At 39.0% G+C, this 12,425-nt stretch overlaps 1 protein-coding gene across 3 annotated transcripts in view; it reads left to right on the forward strand.

Moving 5' to 3' along the window:
• FGD6 (FYVE, RhoGEF and PH domain containing 6) overlaps positions 1-12,425 on the forward strand; it is a 117,952-nt gene that overhangs the window by 81,287 nt on the left and 24,240 nt on the right. For all 3 annotated transcript variants that reach the window (XM_046011746.1, XM_046011744.1, XM_046011745.1), the window contains exons 9-13: positions 8,774-8,824; positions 10,194-10,252; positions 10,340-10,411; positions 11,116-11,184; positions 11,703-11,786. In XM_046011746.1, the coding sequence (XP_045867702.1) occupies positions 8,774-8,824; positions 10,194-10,252; positions 10,340-10,411; positions 11,116-11,184; positions 11,703-11,786 (335 nt within the window). The remainder of the gene's footprint in view (positions 1-8,773; positions 8,825-10,193; positions 10,253-10,339; positions 10,412-11,115; positions 11,185-11,702; positions 11,787-12,425) is intronic.

Consider the following 12,425-nt stretch of genomic DNA (forward strand, 5'->3'; position numbering starts at 1 on the left):
TCAAAATATTTATGTTATAAGTGACTAACGACATATTATATTACTTTTCCTGTAATCTTTGCCTTCAGTCTGGGATGGTATTAACTCCCTCTAGGTTTTAGAAATCCAGGATTTCCCATGTTGGTAGAAAATGGGATATTAAAAACATCTGTTAGAGTGTTCTGAAGCTATTAATTTGAGCTATGAACGGACTAATAAGCAGATTCAAGAAAAGGTCAGAATTATATTAGTGTATGACTTTTTAAAAAATCCTTACTGAAAAATGAAAAATGAAACTTGTGCTCTGGTATTTGTTTTCTAAACCAGGGCTAATTGTCTATAGCAAAAGTCATTCTAACACTTTCTCTAGGGCAGAACTTGGTGGAAGGTAGGGCTGTCCCAGGCACCAGCCAAGGAATTTCTTTTCTGAAGAACCCAAAGACCCTGATATAAGCCAGTTCCATCCATGTGACATGGGAGGGTGATGATACTCAGAAGTCCCTTTGTTATTAGGTGAGCTCTTGTTTCTGTTGCAGTTTTTTCAAAGACTTGCAATTAATTTTTTCAAAGACTTTTTATTTATTTTTATGAGAGAGGGAGAGAAAGTGAGAGCGAGTAGGCACAAAGGGGGGGTAGGGGCAGAGGGGGAAGCAGACTCCCTGCTGATAAGGGAACCCAATGCGGGCGGGGCTCGATCCCAGGACCCTGGGATCATGACCTGAGCCGAAAGCAGACGAGTAACTGACTGAGCCATGCAGGTGCCCCTGTTGCAATTAATTTTTAATTGTAGTTGTGAACGAGATATTTTGAGGGATGATACTTAAATTATATCCATGAAATATTTTGGTGCTGTGGAAATAAATATTTAATACTATGGAAAGACTTTAGGATATAAGCATGTCTTATCTGCCTCATCTATTCAGTTATACCTTTTAAATGTAATCTCACTTTCTCTATAGAACAGAGGTTCTTAACCTTTTTTGTGCCTGGATCCCTGTGGCAATCTGGCCTATGGATCCCTTAGAATAATTTTTTAAGTTACAGAACAAAATACGTAAGACTAAATGGAAACCAGTTGGCCTGAAATGCAGTTATTAAAATAGTATGAAAGTGTTACATAGTAATACATGGGCTGCTTTAGTAATGCATTAAATAAGAAGATCCGGTGGTGGAGCTAAGAACTCCCATGACTTAGATATAGTGGATGGTAAACAAAATTTTTGAGAAATCTGCAACATCTGTAATGTGATATAAAAAAACATATGCCTTCTCTGGTGGTAAAGTCACTGATACCATTGATGATATGCTGGTTTATTCCCTACATTCATAATGTAAGGAAATTCTGTATTTCACTTAGAGGTTAGTGAAAATATTACTTTGTGTGTGTGTGTTTTGCCTATCCAGGGCTGCAGATCCCCAGAATTGTACCCATAGGTATGCCTACAAAGCCATTCTTGCCCCAATTCTCTTTGTACATTTAACTCAGATTCCCTGCATGTAGCTGAATGCGTCTGTTGCTGGGACTTGCCTCGCTAAAGATCTAGCAAGCTGATTGTGTTGCTGAAGAGTTTTCCTCTTAAGTGTCTGTCAGAGTCATGGGCTTACATCAGGAACTGTTCCACTTGAAGAAACACCGATGCTCAGTCAAATTTGAATTCACTTTGGTGTTTATATTTGCTTTATTCTTCTCTTATCTGTTCTTTGGGGAGTAAAGTAAAATATACTTGTCCCCCTAAACCTAAATTTGCTCTTTGTTTACCAACAAAGAGGTGGAAAGAACCAAATATGGATAAGAACTACTTTAAGTGGGGCTTGACTATGCCAAGACTGAATCTGAGCCAGTCTAAGTGACCTGCTTGGTGCTGACCACATAGTAAATACGGTAATAATTGTGTCCTTTCCTGCTGGGATATAGAAACTTTATGAGAGCAAAACCTTTTCTTAGGATACCTGGGTGGCTCAGTCAGTTAAGCCTCGGCCTTTGGCTCAGGTCATGATCCTCGGGATGGAGTCCCACATCAGGCACCTTGTTCAGGGAGGAGTCTGCTTCTCCCTCTGCCTGCTGCTCCCCCTGCTTGTGCATGCGTGCACTCTCTCTCTCTTTCTGACAAACAGATAAATAAAATATAAATAAATAAAACGTCAACAATTAAAAATGCATAATACCATTGCAAGAATAGATCTATTGATTGAAAAGTAATTATTATTATTCTATTATTAGAATAGGGAGGTGACTTAAAAAAACACCCTGTTTGTAAGAATCTAATGTATGACAAAGTAGGAAGTGTAAGACGGTAAGAAAAAAAGAAGGACTGTTTATTGAATAACCTATTAAAATTTGAAAAATTAGTTAAGATTCATATGTCAGTAGATACACTAAAAATCAAAATTAAATATTAATAGGTAGAGCACAGAGGATTTTTAGGGCGGGGAAAATACTCTGTTTGATACCATCATGATGGGTATGTGTCATATTATCTTTGTCCAGACCTATAGAATGTACAACCCAACTGTGGACTCTGGGTGATAATGAAATGTCAGTACAGGTTCTTCAGCTGTAGTAAATGTACCATTCTGGTGGAGGATGTTGATAATGGGAGAGGCTGTGCATATGGGGGGGCAGGAAGTGTGTGGAAAAATCTCTGTTCCTTCCCCTCAGTTTTATTGTGAATATGAAACTGCTCTTAAAATAAAAGCCTTAATTAAAGTAAAAACTAAATATAAAGCAGTAAACTCTAGTAAAAACAGGAAAAAACAGAATGTGTTCTTTATTAAAACGCTAAGGATAGAGAAAGGAGGAGACATGATTTTCTAGGCCCAGAAAAATAAAGAAATTATAAAGGAAAATATTGTTACTTTTCTACTATTCTAAATAATAACATTATAAAGGCTTAAAATACAATCAAAATTAAAAGATAAACATACATCAGAAAATATATTAGTAGCAAAAATGAAAAAAAAATGCTTTTTCACTAAGAATTTTAAAACTCCCATAGATATATGGACTAAACATAGGAACAAACAAATTCCCTCAGAAAATGCATAATAAATACACGGTGGCATCCTCTGAATCATAAATCTCAATTAAAACAAGGTTTCAGTTCCCCCTGCTACATCAGCAGTTAAACTACAATACACATAACTGGATCATTTTGGTGAATTTGATATTCCCATTTATTTATAATGATATTTTAAAGTGGTATATATCCCTTTAGGGAAGGTTTCTCATGATAAATATTTACCAGTATATTTTTTTTAAAGATTTAAAGATTTTATTTATTTATTTGACAGAGGGAGCACAAGTAGGCAAAGGGACAGGCAGAGGCAGAGAGAGAAGCAGACTCCCCACCAAGCAGGAAGCCTGATGTGGGACTCTATCCCAGGACGCTGGGATCATGATCTGAGCCAAAGGCAGATGCCTAACTGACTAAGCCACCCAGGCACCCCTGCTTATTAGTATTTAAAAAAAAAAAAAAAAAAAAAAAACCAAAAAAACCTTTATTCTCACTGATCAGGAAATAGCTGAACTCTGGAAAAGGACAAATATATTAAGATTCTGATCAGTTTATTTATAATTAAAATGATTACACAGTTTATTATGCAAGCCCAGTAACTTTCTTTCTATTTTTTTTTTTAATTTTTATTTATTTATTTGTCAGAGAGAGAGAGAGAGAGAGCGAGGACAGACAGACAGAGTGGCAGGCAGAGACAGAGAGAGAAGCAGGCTCCCCGCCTGCCGAGCACGGAGCCCGATGTGGGACTCGATCCCAGGACGCTGGGATCATAACCTGAACCGAAGGCAGCCGCTTAACCAACTGAGCCACCCAAGCCCCAAGCCCAGTAACTTTCAAGAGTGCAGTAGGTATACAGCAGTATCATTATGGGCAAATTAGGATATATGGGCTATCTTATTTATATTAGCCAAAACAAGATAACTTTAAAATGACCTAAAAATCTAATAGGGTACCTAAGTAGGGAATAATATATCCCTGTCATGGGATAATATTTAGCTATTCCTGTGGGGGGGGGGAAATATGTGGGCTAGAATACTTTAAGTGGCCTATAAAATCCTTCATGTTATTAAAATTAAGTAAAATCAAGAATTTATAAAAACAGAAGGAAATACTTTTAAATCATAAAAGTTATTTTTTTTAAAGATTTTATTTATTTACTTGACAGAGAGAGATCACAAGTAGGCAGAGAGGCAGGCAGAGACAGAGGGGGAAGCAGGCTTCCTGCTGAGCAGAGCACCTGGATGTGGGGCTCGATCCCAGGACCCTGAGATCATGACCCGAGCTGAAGGCAGAGGCTTAACCCACTGAGCCACCCAGGTGCCCCCATGATAGTTATTTTAGAGAGATGTAGTTATTTTAGAGAGATGTTCATAGTTTGAGTTTTCTCCATTATTTAGTTTTCCAAATTTCCTATAATATATTTTAAAATTTAAAAAAAAAATTGCTTCATAGGGATGCCTGGCTGGCTCAGTCAGTTAAGCATCTGCCTTCGGCTTCAGTCATGATTGCAGGGTCCTGGGATCAAGTCCCACATTGGGCTCCCTTCGAGGTGGGGAGCCTACACCTCCCTCTGCCTCCTTTTCTCTCTGCTTGTGCTCTCTCTTCTGACAAATAAATAAAATCTTAATAAAATATATGCTTCATAATGCACTAGAATGTTAATCATTACAGTTTTCCAGTCTGGTCTGCCTTTTTTTTTTTTAAGATTTTACTTATTTATTGACAGAGATCACAAGTAGGCAGAGAGGCAGGCAGAGAGAGAGGAAGGGAGGCAGGCTCCCCTGCTGAGCAGAGAGCCCGAGGTAGGGCTCAATCCCAGGACCCTGGAACCATGACCCGAGCCGAAGGCAGACGCCTTAACTCAGTGAGCCACCCAGGCGCACCCAGGCGCACCCACCTTACTTTCTTTTATGTGTAAGGATATTGACACACAGAAATGCTACAGGGCATGGCCAAAGTCCCATGCCTTGGCTAAAGGTAGCTGGACGGTTAAGAATCTATCCTCTCACTCCCAGTGAGGGCTCTTGACCACTTCCTCAGGCTGCTTTGAAGATGGCAGCAGTGTGTCTTGCAATGTGACACCTGGCCTTTATTTTTGGTATTTAACATAATCTGTACTTTGTTTCAGAAGTCGGGCTTGTTCTTAGTTGCTTCTTTTAAAATTTGAATCTTTGGCAAAGGAGCTTATTGACTAGACTTACTTTTCTCTGGATCCCATAATTCTGGATGTGTCACTGATCTCATTACATATTGAAGAAGGAAAGAAGAAATGTGGGGAATACAAAGCAAGACACATTCTCAAATTCAAAACTCTGGACTTTGGAACGTTACTGTCCAGTATGCTCATTTCCTCTGTGCCCTGCCACCAACCGTTTCTCAGCATGCCGTCCAGGAATCTGGCAGACTGTTGTTGAATTAATGTCCCAGAATCCCACAGATGACTCATTTTTGGAAAGGTTAATGTAGTTCTGAACAGTTTTCTGCTTTAAGTTGATTATTTTTTGATTAGGTGAGCAGAGTGATAAGACTTACTAGAACCCTACATAGATATATACATACATGGAACTTAGACCTCTCACAAGATGTAGTATTTGCTATGTCCTTATTCTTTCATTCTGGGCCTCATATATGACAACAAAGTTAACTTGGATATCTCTTAAGGCACATGCTGTGTTTTGCTTAATTATGTGCTTCTAATGGTGATAATGGGGTTAATTAACTTTTATTAATCCACAATGCCACCTGGTGGCCAGAAAGTACATTTTATGGTGCCCAAGCTTGCTGCAGTCAACTTTTTTTTTCAATATAAATAACCTTAACAGCATTTGAAGCATTTTTTATTAGTGAAGTTTTTAAAAATGCCTAGTTTGGTTTGGCAGAAGCAGGAAAGTCATGGAATACTGTTAAGTCTAACATGGCACATCGAAATGACTACTCTGTTGTCATTGTTTCTCGGGAAACTAATCCAGGATACTAGGTTCTAAATGGTACAAAGTAAGAATTCCCTATGATTCACACAAGCGTGTCTGTCTAGTCTCTGTTCCTGGGTTTCACCTGGGTTACAGCAGTCACTGGGGCAGCTGGTGGTTTCAGTGCTCCTCCCATCTGACTCAGAGGCCGATCGGTCACATTCTTCTCATTCTGCAGTTAAGGCACTGAGTGATTCTGAACTGAGGGGGTCTTGTCTTCCTGGAAAAGGTGGAGGTTCTCAAAACGATATCCTGCAACGGGGTGCCCTGCAATTAGGGCACCTCCTTGGTTAAAAGCATGATTTTGTAACATGTTAGTTGTGGGTTTTCCACTCAGCCAATTTTGTATTTCCACTTTGTTCCTGAAAGTTCAGGATGGCAGGCAGCAGCTGAACTTGAGCTCGGGGAATGAAAATGAAACTCAGGCTTATCAGGCTCAGCCCTATGATTCTGAGGTCAGTATTTCCTAATATGGACATCTTCCACAGAGCTCTCTTGGTTTAGAGAAATGTGTCCGTTTTCTTGGGTATATTTCTCTATTAAAGAACAAAAGTCAAAGACAAAGTAGGAACTTGACATGAATCTGATACTTAGGTAAATTTGCTTTCCTTTCCACAGTCTTCACCTGACCAGAAGCTTTAAGGAACATCACTTTTGATCAAGGAGACAGCCTAGATATGAAGAACATGTAAGAAGACTAGGTTTTTCTCCTTAGCCCTGTCACTCTCGTAGAAAAGTTAAATATTTGGACTCACTGAACATGGCTTATAAATGGATTGCATTCCTAGTGGGGTCAGAGTGAGATTAAGTTAATTTTTCATCTCCAGGTGAAGTGAAGTCATCTAAGTGTAAAGAGGGCATTTTGTTAATTTTTGTGGTTTTCGTATCTATGTGATTGGTAGCATACTATCCAACTTGTGCATTCAGATTGCTTTAAGAGCTGAATTGCAAGTGATGGTCTCTGGCAAGATGGAACTTATCCCGTGGTACACAGAAACTTCATGTCGTCATACGCAGTGTCTCTCCAGGGCTTGTTGCCAGTGGTGGATATTTACAGTGTGCGTGTCTAGACTCATACAGGTTCTTGTGTCACTGTCTCAAAGATGTACAGAGTTTCAACAGTGGGGGTATGTGTGTGTGTGTCATCTATTGAGTTTAAATAGCTGACACTAACACCCAAGTTTTCCTTTGTGTCTTTGAGCATGACTTCATCAATCCATGCATGAAATTACACCTGTTCCATAATACTGCTAAATGGAGATCGATTCTGTTAAAAATGACGTCTCTTGCTGTGCCTTTCCTCTTTTTATTTTCTCAACTCCTGCTGGCATTAGGATTGCTTTCAGCCTTTATTGCCTTTGACCTAAACACAATCCTGGTCTAAGAAGTTTATTTATATTTTTATCCATTAAGCATTTCTTGTCCCATGTATGCAAAGGCCCTCACCAAGGCCCTCGCTAAGAATCAGATATGGGTCCTGCCCACAAGGAACTTTGAGTCTCATGAGAAAATGATAGAAGATATAAAGTAACTACTGTGTAATCCATTATTCAAAGGGAGAGAATATTTCTTTCAAATGGAAAGTTTGATAAGAGAGGAGGAATTTGAGATGAACCTTGAAATACAGGAGTAGAATTTTTATATGCAGAGACAGAGAAAAGGATTCAGTAGAAGGGAACATTAGAGACAAAAAATATGGAGCCAGGGACCACATGGGAAGCATCTAAGGCATTAGGCAGAATCAGACTTTGGTCAGAACAAAGTGCCTGTGTTAGGTAGTAGAGAAAATCAGAAAAGTGAGTAAGGATTATGTAGTGGGGGGGAATTTAAATTCTAGGTAACAGATTCTGTTTGGGGGGTTTTGTGTGTGTGGTTTTTGTTTTTTGGGATTTTTTTTTTTCCAGAATTTGTTTTGAGGCAATAGGAAGCCATCCAGCATTTCTTAACAGAGAACGAAGTACCTTGAGATCCATGGCATCCCCTCGGTATTAAAGACTTATGAAATATAACCCAGTGCATTAATTTTTTTCTCTATTACAAGAATGACTGTATACCATGTAGCTTACTTAAAAACCTTCTTCATCTAGACTAGAGTTTCTCAACTGCATCCCTATTGACATTCTGGGTCAGATAATTCTTTGTTGTAGGCTATCCTGTGTGGTTATAGATTATTTAGCAACATCCCTGGCCTGTAGCCACTAGATGCCAGCAGCACCCCCTCTTCCCCAGTTGTGACAATCAGAAATTTCTCCAGACATTTCCAGATGTCCCCTGGTGGGCAAATTCACCCCCATTTGAGAACCACTGCTCTAGACTTATGTATTGTTTTCCTCTGCTATTTTCTGATTTTTAGACTCCTAGATTGACAAATCCCTTAGGCACTCGGTCTGCTGATGCTTAGAATTTTGTACTGGACATACTTCTGATTTGAAATTAAGGCATTTCCTCTGTTTTGGACTAAAAGCACTGAACTGGGGCATCAGGAGACCTGGATCTCTAGTCTTGGATCTCTAGTCTCTAGCTCTTGCTACAAAGAGGTTGTGGCTCTGCTAAGACCCTATGCTCAGTAACCCCATTCCTCTTGAAAATGACCAGTGTGACCCCTGCAGTTCTTTCTACCTCTGAGCCTGTGTCCTGATTTCAAATGCACGTCAGGGCTTTATTCTTTCACATTTTTAGAAAGTTAGCACACATTGAACTAGCACATATGTTAATCAACAAGACTGATTAAAGTATTGAGTAAGAAAGATGAAATGATTTTTTCCTTAGTGCTTGATTTTACTAAATATCATATTCCTTTCCCTCTTACAGATTATTTGAAAAATCTTCTAGAAGACTCTGGAGATTACAGAGACACTCAAGGTAAATAACTTTCATGTACTAATTTGTTCCAGAAATTCTTTTATTACAGTTGGCTGTAGGACCCAGCATTGTCTGGAGTGAGGAGTGTTCCTTCTGTGCTCAGTCACTCTGTGCCAGTGGTAAATTCACCTTCTCTAGATGTCTGTTGCTTTGAAAAGCAGGGATTTAACCAGTTGATCTGCAAGGTCATTTCAGGCTTAAAAATCATGAGTCTGTGAAGTGGTCAAACTACACAAATCAGGGATACAGTGTAAAATAGCATATTCTGGGACTATTTAATACTAGACAATTGCCTTACCACCTTCTACCCCTTAGCACTTAAAGCAGCACTTAAAGGAAAACTTCATTAGAATATAAGGGACTCACTGATATTCACAAGTTAATCCACTGTGTATGTGTATGTCTTTCTCTTACATATACGTACATGCATATACACAGATTAATTTTGTTCAAGATAGCCGTGTTTCTTTCTTTTTATCCCCAAAGTACCTCTTTCAAATGCTATAGGTATATCCCTGGCTCTAATTTGAAGTCCATGTCCACCCCATTAATTTTTTGAATTTTGGTCACACTTCTTGCGCATACTTTATATTTTCAGGATACAAAACAGAACAGGTTTTTAACCCATTTTGTAAAGATTCTTATTTGCTAAAATGACTAATCATTTTATTTTTACTTCTCTAACATCTTCTATTTGCAAGTGTTTTACCTTTCTATTTTTTTTTTAGAGACAGCATGAGTGGGGGGAGGAGCAGAGGGAGAGGGACAAGCAGACTCTGTGCTGAGCACAGAGCCCAAGTTGGGGCTCAATCCCGTGAGCCCGAGATCATGACTGACCCAAAACCAAGAGTCAGTTCACAAAGTAATGCATGTTATCTCCTCAGGCCTAATAGGCTTCTTTGTGGCATTTCTCCCCTCTTGGGATTAAACTAAGAGAAGGAAGGTAAGCCGTGACCCTCTAAATCATCACTTTTCATAGTTCTGGTTTCCTATCCCAGGGTACTTCTCTCCCAAGGCAGTTCATACTGGAATGGTCCTTAACTTCCAGGTGAAGTCCTCTCCTTATCCTTGTAAACTTCAACAGGATAATCAAAGCTCAGCACAAAGCAAGCCTGACATTCATACTCTTTATACATAACATCTATGACATCTCCTTTAGAGTCTTTCTCGGACTCATTTTTTCCCCATGAGTCCTGTTTTTCCTTGCTGTTGTCCTCATCAGACCTCATTGTCCATATTTCTACCGACTCAGAGTTAACCGCGTGCCTCCCATGGCACTTCTCACTGTTACAAATTCGCCATCTTGCCATCTGGAATTGCTTAATATTGTAGCCCACTGGACTAACCTGATGTTTCTACACATTTTTAGATGCCCTTGCTGTTGTTATAGAAGTCGCCAACCATGCCAATGACACCATGAAGCAAGGAGTAAGTATCTTGATTTCAGTGGCTGGCAGACTGTTGAACCTGGGGGCCCAGGCCTTCATATGCTCTATACATATTCTCTTTCTGTAGGACAACTTTCAGAAGCTTATGCAGATTCAGTACAGCCTAAATGGACACCATGAAATAGTGCAGCCTGGACGGGTAAGTGTTTTAGACTGCCTTTTGCAAATGTAAGGTGATGCATTTAGACACCTTTTGTAGCTATTTTACATTTCAGTTATGAAAATAGGTTATTGTTGTTACTCTCCACTGTCTCGATCTGGATCAACTAGGTTCATTCTATCCATTCAAAACATTCATGACTTAAGTCACTGTGACAAAAAGTACAATTCAATCAGGAGAATGGCTAGGGACCCCACAGAGTATCTGATTAAATAGAATCATTTTATTGTGTAATACTAACTGACCTCACACAGCTTTAAAGACAACTTCAGTTAAGATCTTGAACATAAGAGGGGATTATGAGGGGAGGGAGAAAACTGTATTTTCATGCTCCTCATAGAGCACAAAAGTGGCCTAGGGAATGAGTTCAGCAAAATTACAAAATGCAATTGTCAGGACGTTGGCTATACCTCAGGATCAAGTACACGCTCAGTCAGTTACATTTCAGACCACATAGTACCCCTGGGACTGGATTTATGAATACTGGATTTATGAATCTGCCGGCTTGTCCAACTCCTTCAAAGGTTTAAGAAGAAACCATGATTGTAAAAAGTCACATGGAAATTATGTCCACCCAGCCCCACCTCCAAAAAAAATTCTGGGGAAAGTAAGTTGAAAAACAAATTATATGCATATTGTAGTTGTGTTATGGGACTAAATGGGCATTTGTTTGGATGAATCAGGTTTTTCTCAAAGAGGGAACTCTGATGAAGCTGTCTCGGAAAGTCATGCAGCCCCGAGTGTTTTTCCTGGTAAGTGACTGTGTGTGTTTCTGAGCCAGAAGAGAGGATAATTGCCTAATGGAAGGAGACATTTGTATATGACAGATGAGCTTAACACATTCAGAGAGATTTTGTGGGATCTTTGGCTGACTGTCTTGCTTACTTGCATTTCAAGTAACGGAAACAAAGCCTTTTATGATGTAGAACCAGAAAATTATTTCCTTTTTGAATTCAATTTATGTCACTTCTCACTTAGAAAAGTTGATTCAATCAATTATTTAGTCAGATTGTAATACTTTAGTGGGATTTAGAATTCAGAAAACATATCTGTTACAGAACTTGGAAGGAAAGCACATGTTCTAGAAATTGCCTTTTTAATCTAATAAAGCATTCTGGGTGGTCATAGTTTATATAAGCAGACATAGTGTTTTTATTCAGAGAACTTTTAATAAGAAAGGAATATTTTTCTTTTATTTCGGTGTCTTATCAGTGTCTTGATAGCTGACATTTTTGCTTTACTTCATTCTATGAAATATTTCTACTTTCAGTTTAATGATGCCCTGCTGTATACAACACCAGTGCAGTCTGGGATGTATAAACTGAACAATATGCTCTCGTTGGCTGGAATGAAGGTCTGTGCGTCTGTTAGAGGATGTTTCTTTTCTTAACCCAAATATATTTAGAGACGAAGCCCAAAGATAACCATCTTTCTTATATCCTTGACTTTTTCTCTCTCCCTGTGTTATTGTTTATGTGTTTATTTATTCATTCATTTGTCATTTGTTCACTCATACCTTCATTTATTCATGAGGTGTTTACTGAGAACTATAAACAAAACATGGGAAGACATTTGGTAAAAAATACAAAGATGAGTTGAATCATGATTCTTTTTGTCTCTGCCCCCCTCCAGTCCCCTCCCAGAAGCTCAGCAACTAGAGTTGGGAAGATAATAAACCACACTTAAACACCTATAAAATAGACAGTAATAAATATCACTGTGAAGGTACAATTAATGTTTTGGGGAGTCCTGGGGCACTTGGATGGCTCATTTAAGCATCCGACTCTTAGTTTCAGTTCAGGTCATGCATGGTCTCAGGGTGGTGACATTGAGCCCAGAGTCAGTCTCCACGGTCAGTGTGGAGTCTGCTTGAGATTCTCTCTCCCTCTCTGCCCTTACCACCCCTCCTCAAAGAAAGAAAGAAATAAGATCTTTTTAGAAAGAAAAATTGAGGGGAGCTCAGAAAATAAGGAGTGTGCAGTTTTCAGTAGGA

This window comes from Meles meles, chromosome 7, assembly GCF_922984935.1.
Source record: "Meles meles chromosome 7, mMelMel3.1 paternal haplotype, whole genome shotgun sequence".
NCBI lineage: Eukaryota > Metazoa > Chordata > Mammalia > Carnivora > Mustelidae > Meles > Meles meles.